The 19,845-nt window shown below is 43.8% G+C and overlaps 1 protein-coding gene across 1 annotated transcript; it reads right to left on the reverse strand.

Annotated features, from left to right (window-relative positions):
* Window positions 1-11,735: 11,735 nt before the first annotated feature.
* Window positions 11,736-19,839, reverse strand: LOC103624545 (breast cancer type 1 susceptibility protein homolog). The gene is made up of 11 exons (XM_017741910.1): window positions 19,742-19,839; window positions 19,402-19,568; window positions 18,612-18,826; window positions 17,875-17,962; window positions 17,199-17,276; window positions 16,681-16,721; window positions 15,978-16,061; window positions 15,535-15,589; window positions 14,261-14,334; window positions 13,784-13,844; window positions 11,736-12,762 (listed from the first exon to the last, which is right to left on the reverse strand). Exons 1-11 carry the CDS (start codon window positions 19,765-19,767, stop codon window positions 12,659-12,661), a joined length of 993 nt encoding a protein of 330 aa, XP_017597399.1. The 5' UTR covers window positions 19,768-19,839; the 3' UTR covers window positions 11,736-12,658.
* Between the last annotated feature and the right edge of the window lie 6 nt (window positions 19,840-19,845).

Raw genomic sequence — 19,845 nt, forward strand, 5'->3', positions numbered from 1 at the left:
AGTGGCCGCGGGTGGTTCTCGGCATCCCCAGGGATCCCCAGGGGCTGCAGGGGCACAGCTGCTCCCCCATGGTCTCACCACGGGCTACAGAGGAATCTCGGCTCTGGCTCCTGGAGCACCTCCTCCCCCTCCTTCTCCACTGCCCTTGGTGTCTGCGGGTTGTTCTCCTCACATGTTCTCACTCCTGCTCTTCTCTAGTCACAAAACTGCACAACAACTTTTGTTTTGATTTATTCTTAAATCTGTTGTCACAGAGGCATTATCACCAACTCTAACTGGCCCAGCTTGGCCAGCAGCATGTCCACCTTCAGAGCCATCAGTGATCAGCTCTGCCGGACATGGTGGAAGCTTCCAGCAGCTTCTCACAGAAGCCACCTTTGTGCCCCCCCCACTACCAAAACCAGGCCCTGCAAACCCAATGCAGTGCATTACTGTAAGTTTGATTTTATTACTCCAATTATTACAATACCTGGACAGTTTGGAGGTGACTGTAGGATCTATTCTATTTAGTAAATGTTTGCATTAAACACAATCAGGCAGAGTCTTTTCCAAGATGATCAATCTGTGTTTAGACTTGCTAATGGAAGCAAATTTGAAAGCAACCCCAACACAGATGAGAAGTGTAAGAGAACCCCAGAACCCACAGCAGATGAGACTCCAAGGAGACCAGAACTAACCACCCACCAGTCACCTGTCTGGCCAAGGGAAGATGCTGGCACAGGGATGTTCTCTCCAGCTCACCATCCAGCTTTTGTCATGCCACCGGAGCCTGGGCCAGGCTGAGTGCTCAGAACAGCTCACCTGAGGTCCTGATTTTCTAACTGAATTCAAAGGGTCAGCACAGCAAACAGCTAACAAACCATTCTCTTCTCCTGCCAAGAAAATACATCTCCCTTGTCACATATTTACAGGCAGGAATGAAATGTTGTTCCCAAACTGGAAATACTTGCTACTGTTGTCCATACTTTTTGAATCAGATGTGTGCAAAACTTTAATGGCCTCTGTACCCACAGTGCACAAATAAACACATCATCTCTAACATGGTTTCCATCTCCATTCAAAGACAAATAGACCTCAGTGAAATTCCACGGAGTGGCACTGATGCAAGCCTTCACACCCAGCAGGTGTGCTCAGTCCCCCTCATGCAAGCAGAAACAGCTGAGCCATGACATTTCCTCCCTGTCAGTCTCCCAGTTTGTATTTCGTTGGCATTTCTCCACCCACTGCAAGAAAATTATTCAACAAGGCAGATACCTGTGGAGAGGAGGGGATGGAGAGCCTCTCAAGCCAATGGGCCATCAGGAACCTCCTGTGTGGATCAATGAATGTTCTCCATTAGTGCCAGCCAGCCTGTGATGAGGATTAGAAGGGGAACAAGGATGTGGAAATTATTTTCCCAGGCAGCACATGACAGAGTGCTGCTGGATGGCTGCCTCGATGTGCCACTCGCTCACCGTGGCACAGGGATGCAAAGACAGTAGCCCATGGCAAGGCCTGGTCTCTGCTAAGTTCAGCAGCAGCTGTCAGGTTAATCCTTTACCTCCACAGACTGTCTATTCTTTAATAAATAGCTTGTTCTTTCTCACTGAGTTCAGCATCTTCTTTGCAATAGCACCAAGAGCGAGTCCCCTGACAGCCACACCACAGCCTGAACTGACATGGCAAGGAGCTTGTCCTTGCCCATTCCCACAACTTCCTGAGGATAAACCCAGTGCAGCTTCGTTGTTGAAAGCTCAGGAGTGGTTAAATTATTGACAGTAATTTCAGGTGGAGCAGGACAGTGTAGATGGAGGTGGGCACAGCTATCTAGGAAAGGGTATAATCATGAAATCACACAGCTAGGTGACATCACTGAGTCTGTGAGCCTTGGAAAACCAAATGTTCCTGGTCTGGCTTCCACTGTGGCCACTGTGATGAGTTACTAGTGATGAAAGGTCTTTCTAGCAGCCCCCGAGTCCACTACCAAGGACCCCAGGGTTTCAGCCTTCTCAGAGTGATGCCTGTGCCAGGTTTCTTGCTAACTGTGACCTTCAGAGGTCACAGCTTCAGCTTTGATTTGGGTTATTGGAATGCTGTTATGTCCAAGAAAGTCCAGAAATGAACAGACTAAAAATTTTTTCACAGAACAATTAAATCTTCTCACAAAAAGAAGTTTGTCACATGTACCGGACATTCCAAGCAAAACTCAAAATATTTGACTTGTATTCTGTCTTTATTTTGTTTTCCCTTGGGAGTGGAAGAAAAAAAAGAAGAGTTTTATCATGCCTAGTGTCACTTGGCATAAAAATCACAGTATTTAATAACTTTAGCAATATATACCTAAAAATTACTTTAAACCTCTGAAAAACTCTTCATAACATAATTTCGTAGTGACACTGTGGCAAGAGGATGGCACTTGTGCAGAGCTGAAAACACACCATCCATCCAGAGGTGGATATTAATTATTGTTGATTCTCAAAGCACGTGCAGGAGCAGTCAAACAGCAAAAATCACAGACTAAGGACTCAGGATTATTTGTCTGTGATTTGTTGCTCTTCACTTCATGGCAGAGCAGCCTTTTTAGCAGTCTTCAAGTGTAAAACACATTGACAGTGTGCCTTGGTCGAAATGCAAGAAAATAAAACTAAAGGCAGGCCTCTCTCTGCATCCAGCTCATCTGGGCCCCCTGATCAGCTCCAATTACAGACTTGACCGTGGTCTTTGTCTGAAGAAGGAGTATCAGTGTGAGATGCTGGGTTATTGCTGTCAGAAGCGGTTTAGCTCATTAAATGTCTACATGAGGAACCTCCTTCAGCTCCTGGTGTTGCCAAGTGGGTTTAAAAGACATTAAAAATCCTAGGACTGTGTCGTCATCCTCACAGGCAGTTGGGTGATAATTCATGAACAGTGTTAAGTCAGGATGTATTCCCATGAACCACTAGTCAGCATTAACTCCAAGGGTGGCATGAAGGACAGCGCTGGCACATCTGAGTGGCTGGAACAAGTTGAGAGCAGAGGGCTGCAGAAACCCCATGGACTGGAAAACACAGAGTGCTCTCAGCTACAAAACAGGCAGCTTTCTCCTGAGCGTGTCAGTGCTGCTGACCATTGCAAAGCCATGAATTTATCCTTAAAACCACTCTAGATGTGTTTTCCATGCTTGTTTCCATCTGCCCTATTGCCCTACCTACACCCTCTCGGTTGGTGTCTGGTAGTGAGTTTGCTCTATACAGCTTCTCAAGCTGGGCTTTTCCCTTTCCACCTAGCCTACCCCAAGACTTAATTCTGGGGTTAAAGTCCCTAATTAGCCAGAAGTAATTTGGCATTTATATTAAAAATGTCAAATTCTCTTTCAGAAAGAAAGAACAGCAAGAAAGCTCTGCGGACAAAACTAGGTCGAGGTTCCTACTCAGACAATTCTTCTCACGGGCTCCTCGAGGGCAGGGCAGTTCCCCCTGTCTGTATCCCTTGGCAGCCAGTGCTTTCTGGGGGAACGTGGCAAGTACAGAGATTCCATGGCAGCTGCCAGGGACAGGGATGGGGGATACTAAGCACAGGACCAGTTTCACCTGTTTCATGCTCTGATGAAGACCAGGTTCAGGACTCTGGGAGGTGCTGTGGGAAGAAGGCATCGTGGCAGCAGATGGTTTCGGTGGGTGGGAACAGTGTTGGTACTGCAGGGTGGGGCTGCAATTTCCATATGGATGTGGATGGGAAGAGAGCAGCACAGGAATCCAGCATTGTTCCCAGCTCTGACCATTAACCTTCCATAGCCATGAGAAATAGAGAATGTCAGGCAGACCTGCCCAGAGGCACAGAGGAGACACTGGGGCACCTGGCAATGGTCCTGCTTTGTTTTTCAGTGGCCAGTGTCTGCCTCTCTCATAAAGCTCTTTCCTCTGTTCCAATCAAGTGCTCAAACCCCCTATGTAAGAAATGACAAAGAACCACTGATCTCAGGTGAAACTGAACTGAAAGTGAACCACGTGTATTTTCCATGTGTTTACTCTGACCCTCGCTGATTTGTACAGCTGTCAATTAACCACCTTATTTCATTTAATCAATCAACACATTGTAATCAATTGAAATGTATGTATGTATGCAAAATGGCAAATGCTTCTCTCAGAAAGGGCCTCGAGGGAAACGTGCTGTCAGCAGCCTTGCTCTGGGAAGCCTGTTTCATTTATATGAGCGAATAAATACAAATGCTGAGGGCTTCAGGACCTGAATATTAATGCAGGTAATTAAACATGGTTTTTTTCTGGCAGATGACTTCATGCCAGGCCCTGGCCTGGAGAGGCTCCATGAACAGAACCTCCTCCCTGAGTCTCTTGCTCTTGCCTGTATTGCATGAATATATTCTTGGCCCTTGATTTAACCCCACAGAAAGGTGGGAAGGGGAGGCACAAGGGCCATGGTTAGCAAAGACAATCATGTGCAAGACACAGATGAAATTTCCTCCTTCTTTTTGACTGTGCTTGTTAATATCAAGGTTGTGGAACAAGCCCAGCACGGTGCTTTGAAATTGTAATTGAGCCTGAAACATCGTTCCTGCTGCCTGTAGTTATGGTGTTCATGGACATGGTCTGGCTGTGAGCAGGAGGCAGAGCGGCCTCCAGCCCTCTGCAGGACACCCTGAGGGACCCTTTCCAAGCGAAGTCTCGCCCAGTTGAAGTCAGCAGGACTGGGCTTGGAGCACCTTCCCTACCAGAGTCCTCCTGGGCTCTGGTGTGACGCTTCTACTGCAGCCTGCAGTGTTCCCCGGGTGAGAGGAGCAACACAGGCTTGGGCTGCTTTTGTTATAATCCTCTATAACTGTGGAGAGTTAAAGAAATGCTCCATAGGTCAGGGTAAGCCCGTGTTTACCCATGTCTGTTTTCCCCACACCCAGTCAGATTCCCAGCTCCTTGGCTCTCCTTTATAACAGCAGAAAGCATTTTACTTGCTGTGGGACCAGGGCAGGGGAAACTACAACCCCTGCAGTCTGGAGTCAAATTAGGATTAAGAAGGGGTCAGTGGTTTTTAAAAAACTGCAGTGGTGATCAGCAAATTAATGAGCTGCTCCCATAACCCCGAGTTCTCTGTGCAGGGCTCTGCCAGCAGTGCTTTGATTAGTATTGCCAGCACACACTTGCACAGATGCACGGCTGGTTGCTTGGCTAAGGGTAGAGACAATTCAGTCTCCTCTCCCCCCTTCTCTGCAGCTCTCAAGAGAAATATTAGCTGCAAGACTCACCACACAAATCTCTCTTAAATTCACTGGCTACATAGAAACTTAAAATAATTCATAATTTAAAAGTTAAAATTAATATTTCTGTGCTTGGCTGTTCTCGAGGAATGGGTACAGAACTCTGCGTGATACACGGAACAGCCTGAAGCCTGCAACCCTGGTAGGGAATGGCACCGAGTTTCCTCCCTGCAACAAGGGAAAATAGGTTTTCTTCATTTGCTAATCTAGAGAAAAAGTCTGGCAAGGAAAAAGGGCATCCCAATGGGAAATGGGATTGGGTGCATGAGCTATAAAAGCTGAGTTCCCCAGAGCAGCATTGGGAAGGCAGCTGTACCACGATCAGCCTCTGAAGTTCTGTGTGTCACAGTCCACCAGCCCAAGGAAAGGCTCCAGTTCCCTGCTATGACAAATAATCACAATCACCAGGTGGGAAACAGGCTATAGCAAATTCTTTGATGTTTTCCCTCACCCACACTTGGTTCCAGCCATGATGACATTCTGTCAGTACTTGGTTCCTGGTGAGGCTTCCTCTTCCTCTGAAGTATAAATTTTCATCTATGTTTGTCTAATCCTGAACTGGTTTGAGGTGTTTCTCTCACCAATACTGATGATTTTTCTGCAAGAGGTTTCTTAAGCTGAAATAAAGCCTCAGTGAATCAAAATCTTTCAAGCCAGGAATGAGAAATAAGTGAGAGTGCAGGCAGGGGAGGAAAGCCTCCACACACCTCCTAAGAAAGTTTCTGGAGAGGTTCTTATGAATAGGGGAAAATGAACAAAGGAATTAAGAGCTCGTGGGAAATAGCTGACCCAGCATCCCTACAGGAGTATAAATAGCTGCCCTGATCCACTGCATTCCCTTTGGACCAGTCTGCCCTTTGTCAAATCTTGCCTGGTAAATGCTTGAAAAGGATCTTGGCAGCAGCTCTGCCAGCTTCAAGAGAGGCTCATTCTTAACTTTGGAATTTCTTCCTTTTGTGCACCTTTCCACCAAATGGGCTCCTGGAGCTCGGTGTGGCTGGCAGACCTCAGCCAGCCCCCAGCACAGCTCAGGCTGTTGGAGCCCTGCACTGTGCAGAAGAGCTCTCTCCAGCAGTGAGCGCACCATGCTGAGCACTACCACCAGCTGGAGCTGAAATGGTCTTATCTGGCTAACACAAGGCATTTTAGCAGCAGTCACTAGCAGGACACAGCCACGTGCTGGTGCCTTTTCTGTCTCTGGCTTGCCCTTCAGCTTGAGGAGGTTTTCTGGCACAGTGAGACACATCTGACTTTGCAGCCTGACACAGACTCCCCGCAGCACTGCACAGCTTGTATTTGCCGTAGGTTTAATGACACCCCTTCAATCCTCCCCACTGGCAGGGCACTGCTCTGATGTTGGGAGCCTGTTTTGCAGATTTGTCTTCAGCAGGCAGCTTGGATACCCCTGGCAGGTAGCTGTGGACACAGGGGGATTGCACTGCACACACCTGCAGGGTACATGCATGGAAATGCTTTGGTAATGAAGCAGCATTTCTGGACTTTCTGGTTCACAGGGAGGAGAATTTAGAGGTTGTTTGGGCACAGTCTCAGATTTCATTAGCTGATCCAGGCTGCTGGATTGTGACCTGACAGAACAGGCTATAAACGAGGTGAGTGCAGTGACTGCATCCTGTCTGACGAGAGCACAGCACAGGGAGCTGGGACAGCTGGTTCTCCAGAGGGGCAGAGGAATTAGCTGTGCACCTAAGCAATTTTTTGTTGACCAGTAGCTCCAGGAAAGCCAGCTCTCACACTGTAGGGTACCATCCCCACAGGGAGTAGAAGGGAAGAACTGTTTCTCTGTACAGCTTGATCCAAATGAGTACAGCCTTTCTTTTGGGCTTTTCACCCAAGAATTAGGGACTGACCAGGGGAAGAGAAAAAAATCCAGTGAGACCAAAGGTTGCAATAACCAGACTTGTAAGTCTTTAAAAAAAATAATAAAAAAAAAATTCTGTCAGGAGTTTCTCTTGCAACCTTTTGACTTCCAACAGCTTCAGTACTGGAATTGTTCCTCTGCAGCTGGGTTAAGGCATAAGGATGTCACCCTAACATCCAAAGCCCATGTCAAGACAGATGACTGCCTTGAATTCTGCTCGGGCCTCCAAGTCTCCAAAAGGCTGAGTGCTGCAGGGATTTAGCAGGGGAGGTAGTGAACAATGAGGAAGAGAGAGCCTGGCTGCTGATCTGAAGGTATGATTGTGTCACGTCCTGCTTTAGGGAAAAGGACTTTGTGTTCTGCTGAAAATCTGAACTTTACACTAAATCACCTCCCAATAGCTTTTTTTTTTTAATTAGATGTTACAGCAGCACTTGACACATGAATAAGCCACAGCCCGTCGAACATGCCCTCCCCTCAGGTGCCTGTGAAGATAAGTACCTGTTGCTGTCCAAATCTTACCAGCATTCTCAACATTAAAGGCTCAGAGCCTGATGGGTTTGGAATGCCTTTGCTTCACAGCAGAACAAGGAACTGCTCTGCAGAAGTGCTCTTTGCATTAAATAAACAAGCAAATAAGAATTGATGCTTTTTCAATCTCAGCTGAGGCTTAATAAGGAGCTGGGTGGCAGCTTTGCCACTTGGCCTCAGATCACACCCTCTGTCCTGTGAGCCAGGTGAGTTCAGGGGCATTTCCTACCAAGAGGGATCATTATAGATTATGCACAGATTTTTATTCATAACATCAGCAAAATAAAACTGACACCAGAACCAAGATGAAAACAATCCTACAGAAACAACAGAACCTATAAAGCAGGGGCAGTAATACCTAACCTCAATCAGGAGAGAATGATCAATCCCACCTGTAAAGCAGTTTATCCAGCAATCCCAGCATTTACTGGGACTGCTGGATGGCTGACCCTCACAATCTGGGCAGTGCCAGCTCAACTCACCTGCCAGCATCCTGATCCTTTAGTCAGCTTGCACCAGTGCCAGGCCAGAAACAGCTCAGGCACTCTATAAATGACAGAAGTCTCAAGAATCTCTGCTCAGCTGTGGGGCTGTGTAGAGAAAGACCCCAACCACACAACGCTGATAGAGGTAGGAGAGTTGAGTTTCAATAAATTAAAGATGCACTTTTGCACCTTGAAAGTCCCCTTTCAAACCATAATGGCCTATGAAGTGTCACAGCAGGGACTGGAGCCTAAAGAGCTTCCCCAGCAAATCCCTAAGTAGGAAAGAGAGCCTGCTGTGGGAATCCCAGCTGCTGTTTTCTGCCTTTGCCTCCTACATGATAAATGGATTTGCCACTTTAATATTTAGAGCAAGCCTCAAAGCAGCTCATTTACAATGCATAATGACGAGTAGATGTGTTTAAAATCTCTCCATTACAGCATAGAAACCAAGCCCCCTCCCACCTCCTTTTGAGCAAAGCTGCTGTCCATAACCTGTTAGGAATGTAAAGGGTGTTTCCTGGCAAACGACCACCACAACCATGTTTACCTTGTGCACTGAGTCTACAAATCAGGATGCAGAGTGGGAAGAAGTGTGCTGGTACCATCCTGCATATTCAGGTTGTATTAAAAACTCACATAATTTGGCAGCTGTATTAAAGACTCTCAATTATCCCCCACCCCCTACTGCTTTATCCTTTTTCAGGCTAGGTAAACCCAACTGGCATTTCTAGCACGTGGATTCTTCCAGCACATCTGTCTTCAGCGTGCCTTGCAGGTGTTTCCAGTAGCAGCAGCTGTGGCTGCAAGTTTGAGAGTTCTGAGCAAGGAACTGGACCAAGGAGGGCAAAAGAGAAGCAACGATATGGTTCAGTGTTGGGTAGAGCAAGGAGAAAGGCAGCAGAGGCACTGCTCAAACATTTTAGATACAGATGTGCTCCACCATGGTCCAGGAGAAAGCCTACTGTTTGTCCTTTTAAAGGTCAGAAACTCCCCTTGAGAAGCACTAGAGTCCTGCTGACAAAATTCAGTATTGCCAAAGGGCTATTAACTATCAAATTATTTTTACTTCGCTGTTTAATTACTCCCTCAGTCCACAAGCTTCTCCCTGTTGCTTCAGTCTGCAGCCTTCACAACAGTTATGAACCAAAATCAGTTACAAATTTATCCCAACAGCACAACTGCAACCCGAGTGAACTCTGTCAATGCTCAGCAGCAAAATGTAAAGGACAATCTGAACTGGGAACAGGCTGCTGACCTCCACATCATTACAGGCGATAAGAATGCAAGACAAAGTTATGCCTAATGAATGCACACTAGAAAAAAGTTGTGGACAGCTTCTGCCTCCCTATTAACAGTATCTGGTAGCCCCACAGCAATACTTCAACTCATTTGTGCTGGTGAGAAGGCAGAAACAGAGCCCTGGAACATCTCCAAAGCTTTGGGCTGTGCCAGAACTCACATGCTACAGCAGATGAGATCCAGCAGAAATATTGCTGAAGAGCCTGCCTGGTGGTACAGCTGTGATTGTTACTCTGCACAGCTGAAGGCTTGGCGAAGTAAAGGACAACAGAAGATGGGCATGGCCCAGCCAGGCATCAGGCAAAGCGTGCTGGCGAGGATCAGGTGCTGGGGGCTCCCACCAGCAGTGGCTGGGGGACAAAGGCAGCCTCACCGTCATCAGCTCAGGGTGCACTCGAGTCCGCAAAAATCCCGCTATGAAAAGTCAGTGTCCACAAAGGAGACAGAGGAGTCCTGCAGCTCTATTCGGATAAAGGGAGAGAGGCCACTGGGGCACACGCCCGCGGGGTTTTCTCTCTCTCTCTCTCTCGGTCTCCCTTTTATCCCAAACTCCCGCCCTCCTCCTTTCCCCATCGGCTGAGGTAGCAGGAAGGTACAGCCTTCCCGAACCGCCTGCCCCGTATCCCCCCTTGAACCTGTCATTTCCCCCCAAAGTTCAGCAACTCAGCCTTGTGCAGACCCACGTGTCTGTGTCAGGAGTCAAACTGTCCGGGCTCTGTAACAAACCTGCGGCTCGGAGTGGGTAGGGACATTAAGACCCAGCTCAAAGGCATTAACACCCACCCCCGCACCCATGGAATTGTTTGTAAAGACATTAGCACACATCTTTCCTATCACTTTGTTTCCCCAAAGTAGCAGATTCCCCTCCGTTGCTTTAGAAATTAGTTTAGCAATTAATAGCTTAGAGAGAAGGGGAAGGAAAGAATTCAACGTCCTGGCCCCTTGGGTAGCTTTGAAAACTTGGGCACAGCTCACTGTGAGCCGTGAGCCAGAGGGAGCACGGCCCGAGCAGGAGGTCAGGAAAGGCGGCGTCCGAACTCCGTGTCCACCACCTTCCCCCTGCAGCTGGCCCCCAGCTACTGCATCGAACTGCAGCAGAACTCAGGCTTCTTCAATTTCACCCTGATGCAGCTGCATCGAGAAAAGCTGCTGTAGAGTTGCAAACCCAGAGAGTTTTAAGTACAAACGTGGTACTTATCTGATGGCAAAGCCTCAGGCAAAGCTCCAGCAGCACCAACCTCTCCTGTGTTTCCTCCCTCCTTCCTCGCAGTGAATAGGATCAAAAGCACACGCTGCTGACGGCAGTGTGCAGCCCAGCCACGCCTGAAAACTGCATTCACCTCAGGTTTCCTACCCTGCAAACTATCACAAACCTACTCTGGCATATGAACAAACAGGGAAGACGACTTGGAGCTTGATCCGGACATACAGAACGACCCACAGAGTGCTCTGAATCTCCAGGTGCTGGGGCTGTATTACCAAAGCTGGAAATCTGACTAGAAAATCCATATGGATTCCACGATGGAGGCCTCAGCAGCTCCCTTTACACTGCCTACTCCTCTGGAAGCGTATCTTGGCTTTAGCTGTCTGTTTTGTAGTCATTTCACTCCATTCAAATCTTACACGAGATGGACATCACTACAAAAGCTCACAGATAAATAACACTTTAAAGAAACAGTTTCCACAGATCCAGTCACCTCCAAGGAGGAATGGCAGCACCGTGGGTGTCATTCCATAGACAATTATCCAGCTGGAGCTCGCACCTGACCGAAAGAGCCTTTGCATCAAGATCTGGGGGACAATTCCACAATGGCCAAAGCAAAACAGTTTTGCTTGGCCTTTTCCTTGCCTCTAACAGGCAGTATTTAGTCGTTGCCTCCAGCTATCCTTTGAAATGTAGATTATAAAATACCCAGTGCCAGCATGGGCTGTAGAGATAAGAGGAGCATCAGGCTGAAAGTGAGGCTGTGTTGAATAGCCTGGTAGTTATGGAATATTGTCACATAGAAGGAAACAGCAGCGTGTGTGTCAGCTGAGCAAGTGCTTCCAGCACTCCCACTGCCAGCAGCAATGCTTGATCAGCCAACCTGCACTTGGCAGCTGCAGGGCAGCTGATAACACATTCACTCCTCAGGTTGACAGCAGTTGCAATTCTGATTGCATCTCTGAAGTTCTCATTTACATTTTTTACTCTCTCTAGTAAGTCTCCACTTCCTTCCCCATTTCAGGAGGTTGCACTTAGGTATTTTTTCCACATATGCCTCAATGCAGAGACCGAGGGACTGGTTCACATAAGAAAAGCGAAACAATTAGGTAAAATACTTGCCAAAATAATTTTATTTCCTTTGTGCATTCAAATATATATAAACAGACTTTCTTAAACTTTCCAAGACAGCAGCATCTTATCACAAAAGAATTTTCTGAACTTAGCTACATTTTTAAAGTACCCAGTTCATGAGACCAGATTCTCCTTCTGCTCTCTAAGTACAAAATTAAGAATGAAGTTGAATTGCTTGGCAACAGAGACAAGCAAGATATTTTCTTTTATAAAAACCCAATTTCTTTGCAGCCTCATTTTGCAAGCAGAGACTATTAGGAGCAGATTCTTATTGGGCTTATGATGGGTCACTGGGATACTAAAATGCATCTATTCATTATCCTCTCACAGTGCCACACACAGAGTCAGAAATCAGACTGACAACACTGGTTCCTGGTTTTAAGGCTTGCCTTCTGCTTGGACTCAACCACTGCCTTTCTGGGGACCATAGCTGTGGATAGTGTTTCTGGTTACGGTGAGTTGGCACTTTGATACACAACAGGAAAGCTGTATGTAGAGTTTTCAACACCACCATAATCCATCAACAGCCAAGGCTGATGCATTAATAATCACAAAATAGTATTCAGGGTTTGCATTTAAGCAAAATGAAAATATGAAGGTTACTCCAGAGTGCTGGTCTGTTTTAATTCAAGCCCTGAGCCAAATATTCCTCTTTTAAATGACTGTCTTCAAAATGTCCTCAAGTAACTAAACAGGAACTGGCTGCAGTAGCAAATAATATATTGCCACTCCTCTGAGGAGGCCATACACTACATCTTCTAACTTTTAAAATTTGTTCAACCTCTATAATTTCCTAGTTCTTTAAGTTAATGTAAAGCTTTAAAGAACAGTGGGTAATTCCATCTTGAGATGGCAATGTTGTTTAAGTAATTTTATCAATAAGAACTTGCTGTTCACCCTTAGGACATGAGGTAAGCACTGAACTCCTGGCACTCATAGCAAGCCACACTGTCCAAGACCCATTCCCGAGTTACCACGGCAACGTTGTTCTGCTGGTGGATTGCTGCAAGACACAAATGGTACAGCTGTTATCAAGGAGTCCAAACAAGCTTAAGGTGAGTCAACTGATGTCTTTCAGAATAAGCTGTTTGCTTTATCTGTGACATTTAAAAAGCCTTGATAAAAACCAGTGTCTAAAAGCAGTGATGTGGCACTACCATTCCCTTTAGCAGGGCAGCTAATACTGCTGCTCCAAAGAGGAGCTGTTTGGCAACTGGCCAGGCAGGCAGCAGTGAACACAACATAAACACTAAAAGCAAAGAATGCAGTTGTTATCTTTTAATTTAGGATCTCAGTGATGGAGCTTAGGTTCCTGTCTGCCCAGACATACTGAGTATGTGACAAGCAATGAGTCTCATTAAGACAGAAGCAACAGAAAATTACTGAAGTGCTTTCAGTTATTCCTCATTCCAGGATCTTTTCATTTTCTCATTTTTCCAGTGCCATGGAAACAGCTGGGTTTTTTACATCATTGTCCTGCTCCCCAGTTCTGTTGGATTTCACTGTAGACTAACTAGCTCCCATTCATTGGGGAACCCCACTCTCTCTGAGGCAGTCTGGATCACTTGCACTTTCAAAGTCTCAAGGTTTCTCCCAAGCATTTTGCTTAAAAGAAAAAAATACAAAACTGTATCTGTTAAGGCTTTTTAACACAACTTTTCCAGACCAAGGGAATCGTGTTCCATCTGAGGCTTTCTCCTAGATCTTACTAGTCCTCCAAGGACACCTTTCCCCACCTTTTAAAAACTACTCAATTAGAAAAGTTTCTGTAAAGCTGATGATACACAGAGGACAACTGAGGCAATAGTTTTCATCTGCCAGAGTAACTTTTAAGACTCTACTGCTGATTCTTTAGACAATACACTTTGTCCTTCTAGGTTTTTCTTTCAAGACATACTTCCATCTCCAGATGCAGTAGAATTTTGATTCCTCTACAAACCTCTGATATTTAGCTATTAAAAGGACAAATGTGATAAAGACACTCAATGTGTACCAGAAAGCAGCTCATGACAGGGTTGCTTTACCTCTATAATCCGTGTTTTCCTTCCAGGCATCTGGCTGCACAACCACAACAGCAGTAGAATTCTAGGAATTTAAGATTAAAAAACAAAAATGCTATTGTTGTCTGTCCTTACATAATTCTCATTCTCATATCTATCTACAGAGAGCAATAACTAGGCTAACTCTGCTGCAGAGCATCACTTCAGAGAGGAATTTAAGAAGTATAGAGGGAGAAAGACATTCGTTCCTAAGATTCTTCTGTGATTTCTCTCCAGAAATGCTGTGACTACATTCAGGCACTAAAAGGCTTTCTGTGCTGGAAAGGGAGGCTCAGTGCTAATTTCAAGACAAATTAGTTATCTGGTCAACCTCAATCATTTCTCCACTACAAGGGGGCCTGTCTTCTAGGGAAGGTTGGCCAGGCCTAGAACCAAGGGACACTGCCAGGCTGCACAGACAGCTCTCAAAACTATGGGAGGGTAACATTCATCAGCACTTACTGCTGTGTGTGTGAACAGATCAGGCTGCTTCACCACAGAGGCACCACACAGCTCCACCATCCACTCCAGATGTTCTGAAGAAATCAGATGAACAGTCAGTTACTTCAGTGTTTTAGATCACATTGAAGCTGACACTACTCCCAAAGCCCTCCTGTGTTTGTTCCATTCACAAACCACCATAATTTGAAAGAGATGTTAGCCTCGGTAGAAAATAAGTCCTTTCACTTTCAAGCCTGCTAGGGAACATCAACTCCCTCATCCCCTAGTCAGGTCTGCACAAAACAAAACCCTAAAAAAAGCAATGGAACACATGCCCAAAACTTAAAGTCACAAGTTATTTCCTCTTACCATAAGGATGCAAGACATGAAATGAAAATTAAAAGTCAGAAGTTAGAACTGTGATTATCTCTCATTAACAAAAGTAGCCAAAGTACTTAATTTCCACCAATTTGTTGAATTGGTAGTGAAGAAGATTAAGTCTCTCAAGTATAAGAGCCACAATTGAGGATCACTGCAGCAGGTGAAAGCACTGCATCCTTTTACAGCATCCATTGCATCCATTTACAGCAATTACTGTAAATGTCAAGAGATGTGAGCATATTTCACCCAGTCAAAAATAAAGTTATATTGGACAAATCAGAAAGTACCTGCTGAATTAACCACAAAAATGGGAAGTCAAGTACAAATATTTTAAGCAGGGAAATTATAGCTTAAATTTTCAAAACATGTAACACACTTTATTAAATCTTAAAAGTAAAAAAATGAAGCTCTCCTGAACAGCTTTTTCTTTTTATACTAACTACTGGCTTAGTTGTGTTTTGCTTTTAACACCTGCTCCTATAGACAGACAAGGATGTGTCAACTGCTAGAAAAAGGATGCTTAGGAGCTGCTTACTAAGACAGAAGAAAAAATGCTCAAATACAAGTGCTCAAGAGTATGGATCACAACTACCAGACAGCATGACATTAATGCTTTTCCTTCAGCACCAGAGAATCAGAGATAAACTAGATAAAAGGCCTAGTTTGAAATGCAAAATTGCTGGGGGGTGTCTGAGGACATCCAAAGAAAAAAGAACACAATTTCCACTCCATTTGGAGATACAAGTGGATAAAGTTCTTTACCTACACTTTACCCCCTGTAGGTATTTTAAAACTTCCAGAGGAGAAGAGCTAAAAAGTTACCCAAGAAGAGGTCAAATGTAAAATTCTGGTGAATGCACAGCTCAAGGTATTTTTATGTTAACTATTCATCCAACTCCACTAAAATGACACACCTGTAGTCATATCAGTGAAAGGTCCATAGCAACAGATCTCAAAGTCTTTAAAGATCTGAAAAGCAAGGAACATGTTAAAGTTCATGTGGGGTTTTTAAAGGACAATGCTTAATATGCTGTTTTCAGTGCACTTCCAGGGCTTGTCATCAAGTTACCTATTTCACAAAGCACATCCAAAGCTCTTTGTAACCTCCAAACCAAAAGAATATTAAAGACCACTAACTGTACGTTATAAAAAGATAGCACCCACTCCAAGCTTAGTGAGTCACTTCAGAATATCTGCTCTGCTGCTGACAGAGCTCACCTTTCATGTACAAAAATGCTTCATTTGTACAACTCTGTGTATACAGAAGAGCAGAGAAATTGGAAGGCATTCCAGACACTCAGCCAGCACAGCCACGTATCTGAAACGGAGCAGGACAGAGTTTGCATCCCATTTGTACCTTTTCAGTCAGAGCCTGTCTGGCCCTCTTAGGACCTTGGTGGTTCCGCCCATTAATTACATCTCCTCGAACTTCAAAGTTCTCCTGGAACATAACATAAGCAAGGAATCAGAAGCGAGAGACCACTTTCCTGTCAAAGTTCCGCATCAAAACAGGAAGATGGCAGATTTCAGAACTGAAAATCTATGAGTGTGTTCAGAATATGAATTAAAAGGCTTTGCAAAAGAAATGCTGGAGTAATGAAACTCCTACAGCACCAGGCAATTTTTAAAGAAATAAATTATAGTCAACCTGTATAGTAGTCTAGCAAACTAAATTCAAGAAGCAGCACACTCCAAAGACTATAATTGTCTTATCAATAAAGTCTTATTTGATAGAAATTATCTGTACATAACATTATTTCCTTAAGCAAAGAATAGATCTTTTGCTCTATGATATAATCTATTAATACCAGTAGAAATACTAAAAAATACATCTATAACCTGTTAAAAAAACAATAGGGACTCATTATGTCTTCAATGCCAATGAACACATATAGCCTAAGTGTGGCTTTTGGTCCTAGCATTTGGTAAAATTAGAATCCCAGGTTTCAGAGCTAAAATTACATATTGAATGTTTAGACAATATCTGAGGTAACTGATAAGTCCATCATGTAACAGCATTACTTAACCATTTGACAGTTCACTCAACATAAAAGACCTACCTCATCCAGTATCCTTCTTTCTTTAAAAGACTGAATTATCCCTAAATAAAAAGATCAGAACAAGAAAAGTCATTTTATCCAGCAAAATGGTTCTTCCACTACCACTAGTCTGACTTCATTGCTATAATAAATTGAAGGTATTTGTACTAAAGGAGTACAGTATAACACTGAAAGAACTTAAAGAACTTTTTTACCTTTTATAAATAATACTAATTTTACACTAATTGATGCCACACTTTGCAAAGATTTAAATTAAGAGGGACAAAAGGGTTTTGCCACAGTGGGGAGCAATCCACTGTGGCTATCTGAAAGCAGAAAAAGTATTCACAAGAGTAAGCAGCTTGATGCTGTTGTTTAAAAGAAAGTAAAATTAAAAACCACAAAGTATTTAGAAGAAACATTGCAAAACATCAGATGGCAAGACATGAAGAGATCCTTTTTCTTTCCTGTAACAAGTGAAGACTGCATTCATGGTAGAAGGGCAAAGACCATTTAGCTCCAGAACAAGTTACACATACACTGATAACTAACTACCCATTTTCCTCCTGCAATGCCCAGGAAGTACTTCAGTGTCCGTTCACACACCAGCTCCTCATCTGCAGGGCAAACAAGAGTAAGAGCTCTTTTAGTTTTGCCATTAGCAAAACACCACAGGTCAGGTTATTCGTATGTAAAAGCAAACATTTTTTGCAAAGTGCAGCAGCAAAATATCAAAACTATACAAAGGTTCCAACAATCCAGGGTTGTGATCCTACTAAACTGAAGGAAATGAGCAGAAACGAATCACTTGTACCACTTGTGAACCCTCTTAAAAATTATTCAATAAAGATAAGAGGCAAGAAAAAGCACAATTTCTTTGGGAACTATCTTTGTTTTCTTTTGGTTGGTTCTGAGCTACTTCACATTAGTGTGCTGTAAACACCTGGAAGTTATGACCAAGCAGCTGGAGAAACAAATACGAAGTAACATTAACCTTGAATTACACAAGGAAAAACACAAAAAGGAAAAACATGCCCTCACACTGATTCTGTGAAACAGAAAGATTCACAAGCTTCAACAAAAAACTTACAATGGAGAAAACAATCAGTACCTTTTCCTCAAACTTACTGAAATTTATTGCTTGTTGGCTAGACTAAAGGTAAAATTCAATATGGTCTGTCAATACAGGATTTGGTCCCATAGCTCCCAACAAACCTGTTTTCATTATGACATGGGTTGTTCCTTTGGTAATGTGATTAGATAAAGTGCTCTGAGTTTTTTTCACAAACTTCTGGACCACCAACTGAAAAGCAGTTAAGAAAATTAATAGTTAGCAACAGTTTTAAACCCCCCCAGCAGCCCCAGTTTGTAGGAGCATAATGTCACAGGACAGTTACTTTAAAGTAACAGTTTTTTGTGTTGGCACACAGAATGTACATTTCCTTAAGTCAGGTTTGGCACCATTCAACAAACTAAAGTAAAGCCGAGCTCTTGGTTTGTGTTTTGTAACACAAAAGCCAAATTCTTCTGGAAGTTGAGTGCAAAAACAGGTTATCAGCAACTCAGAATTATTACTTACAGAAATGCTCACTATGGATCAGAATTTGGGTGAAGCAGCATCACCTGGAAACACTAACTGAACCAAACACCCACACAGCCCCTCCCCACCCCCTTGCCTTTCTAGAAGTCCTCTGGTTTTGGAATCATGTGTTTTCCCCCCCAGACATCAGGGATCATTTAAAAAGTTCAAACTTCACTAAGCTTAACAGTGCCATTACAGGCAGCATTCTCACAGTCTTAGGAATGATAAAGTTTGACTTAAGTTGCTGCATTACTCACCTGCAATTCTTACAAGATTTGTTTTATTATACTTAGAGATCTCTCTATTGAGGACTATAGCAGTAATCAGGAATCACTTAACTAGTGATCTCAAAATTCTGGAATTTACTTACAAGCTCACTGTGATTCAGACCTGATGCCACAATTGACATTTCTTTCCTCTTAGTCACAACTGGACTTGTAGCATTTTCTTTCCCAGTTGCATTGTCCAGAACAGGTGCAGGAAAACAAACACTTTTCAATTTGTGTCCTGGGCCACAGCTTTTATCAGTGTTCTGAGGTATGACAGGCTCATCTGTGGCTTCTGCAGTTTGAGGGGTAAAAAGCCCTACAGAAGAGGAAGGGTTATTTGGACTCTGGGTCACATTTCCAAAAAGATCTGATGAGACAGATGCGCTGTTTTGCCTGGTCCCAGATTTCTGCTCCTCTGCATTTTCTGAAGGAAAAGAGAAATTACCCCTTGAGAAAATTGCATCTCTTTCTTGTAGCCATGGTAGAAGGGTGTTGCTCTCTCTTTTAGGTTTAAATTCTGCAGTTACTTCCTCTCCTTATATGTTTATCACTTCATCTTTGCCTCTATCATTACTTTTTCCTGATCTATTGGCAAGACACTAGAACACCTGTGAAACTTTCAGCAGTGTATTTGTCAAAGCGTCTGAATTTAGAAGTGAGACAGAAAAACTCCTAAAACTGTCAAAATGCTGTCACACTGCATTTGATGGGCAGCCATACAGCTGGGCTACCAAACAAAGCAGTAACACCTTTTTAAAATGACCAGGAACATATAAATCAAAATCCTTGATTTACAGGAAAAAGTTGTACCTTGCTGATGTATAATAACATGAAGAGAACAGGAGAAAACCACCAGAAATAAAAATGCACTGGGTTTCTCTTAAATGTTACCTGCTTCAAGCTGACACTGCCTGTATTCTTGCACTGCTTCCTGCACAGGTTTTGTCTTTTCAGAGGGACTTTCATTCTTTAGAACACTGTCACACTCAAGGCCTTTCTCCAGATCTGATCTCTGTGTTGAAGATGATTTAGAAGATGGAAGCAACAATTCTGGAGACCTTGAGAGAGGGAAATTGATTTTAATACCTTTTTCACTCTAAATATCAGAAAAATGTAGCAACAGTGAAACTCCTGTAATTTCTCAGAAGCTCAGAGATATTTCAAGATTTTTTTAAAATAAAAATTTAGAAATAAACATAAAAGCCCCCAAACTCCAAACAAAACCATTGACCTTTTTCCTTCTCTCATTTGATCCATTTCAAATGTTCCTTCAGTACCAGCATGTGGCGGTTCCCTATGGACAGGTAAAGCTTCACAGTTCTGACTTCCATGCTG

The sequence above is a fragment of the Corvus brachyrhynchos genome, unplaced genomic scaffold, assembly GCF_000691975.1.
Source record: "Corvus brachyrhynchos isolate BGI_N302 unplaced genomic scaffold, ASM69197v1 scaffold30, whole genome shotgun sequence".
Classification (NCBI taxonomy): Eukaryota; Metazoa; Chordata; class Aves; order Passeriformes; family Corvidae; genus Corvus; species Corvus brachyrhynchos.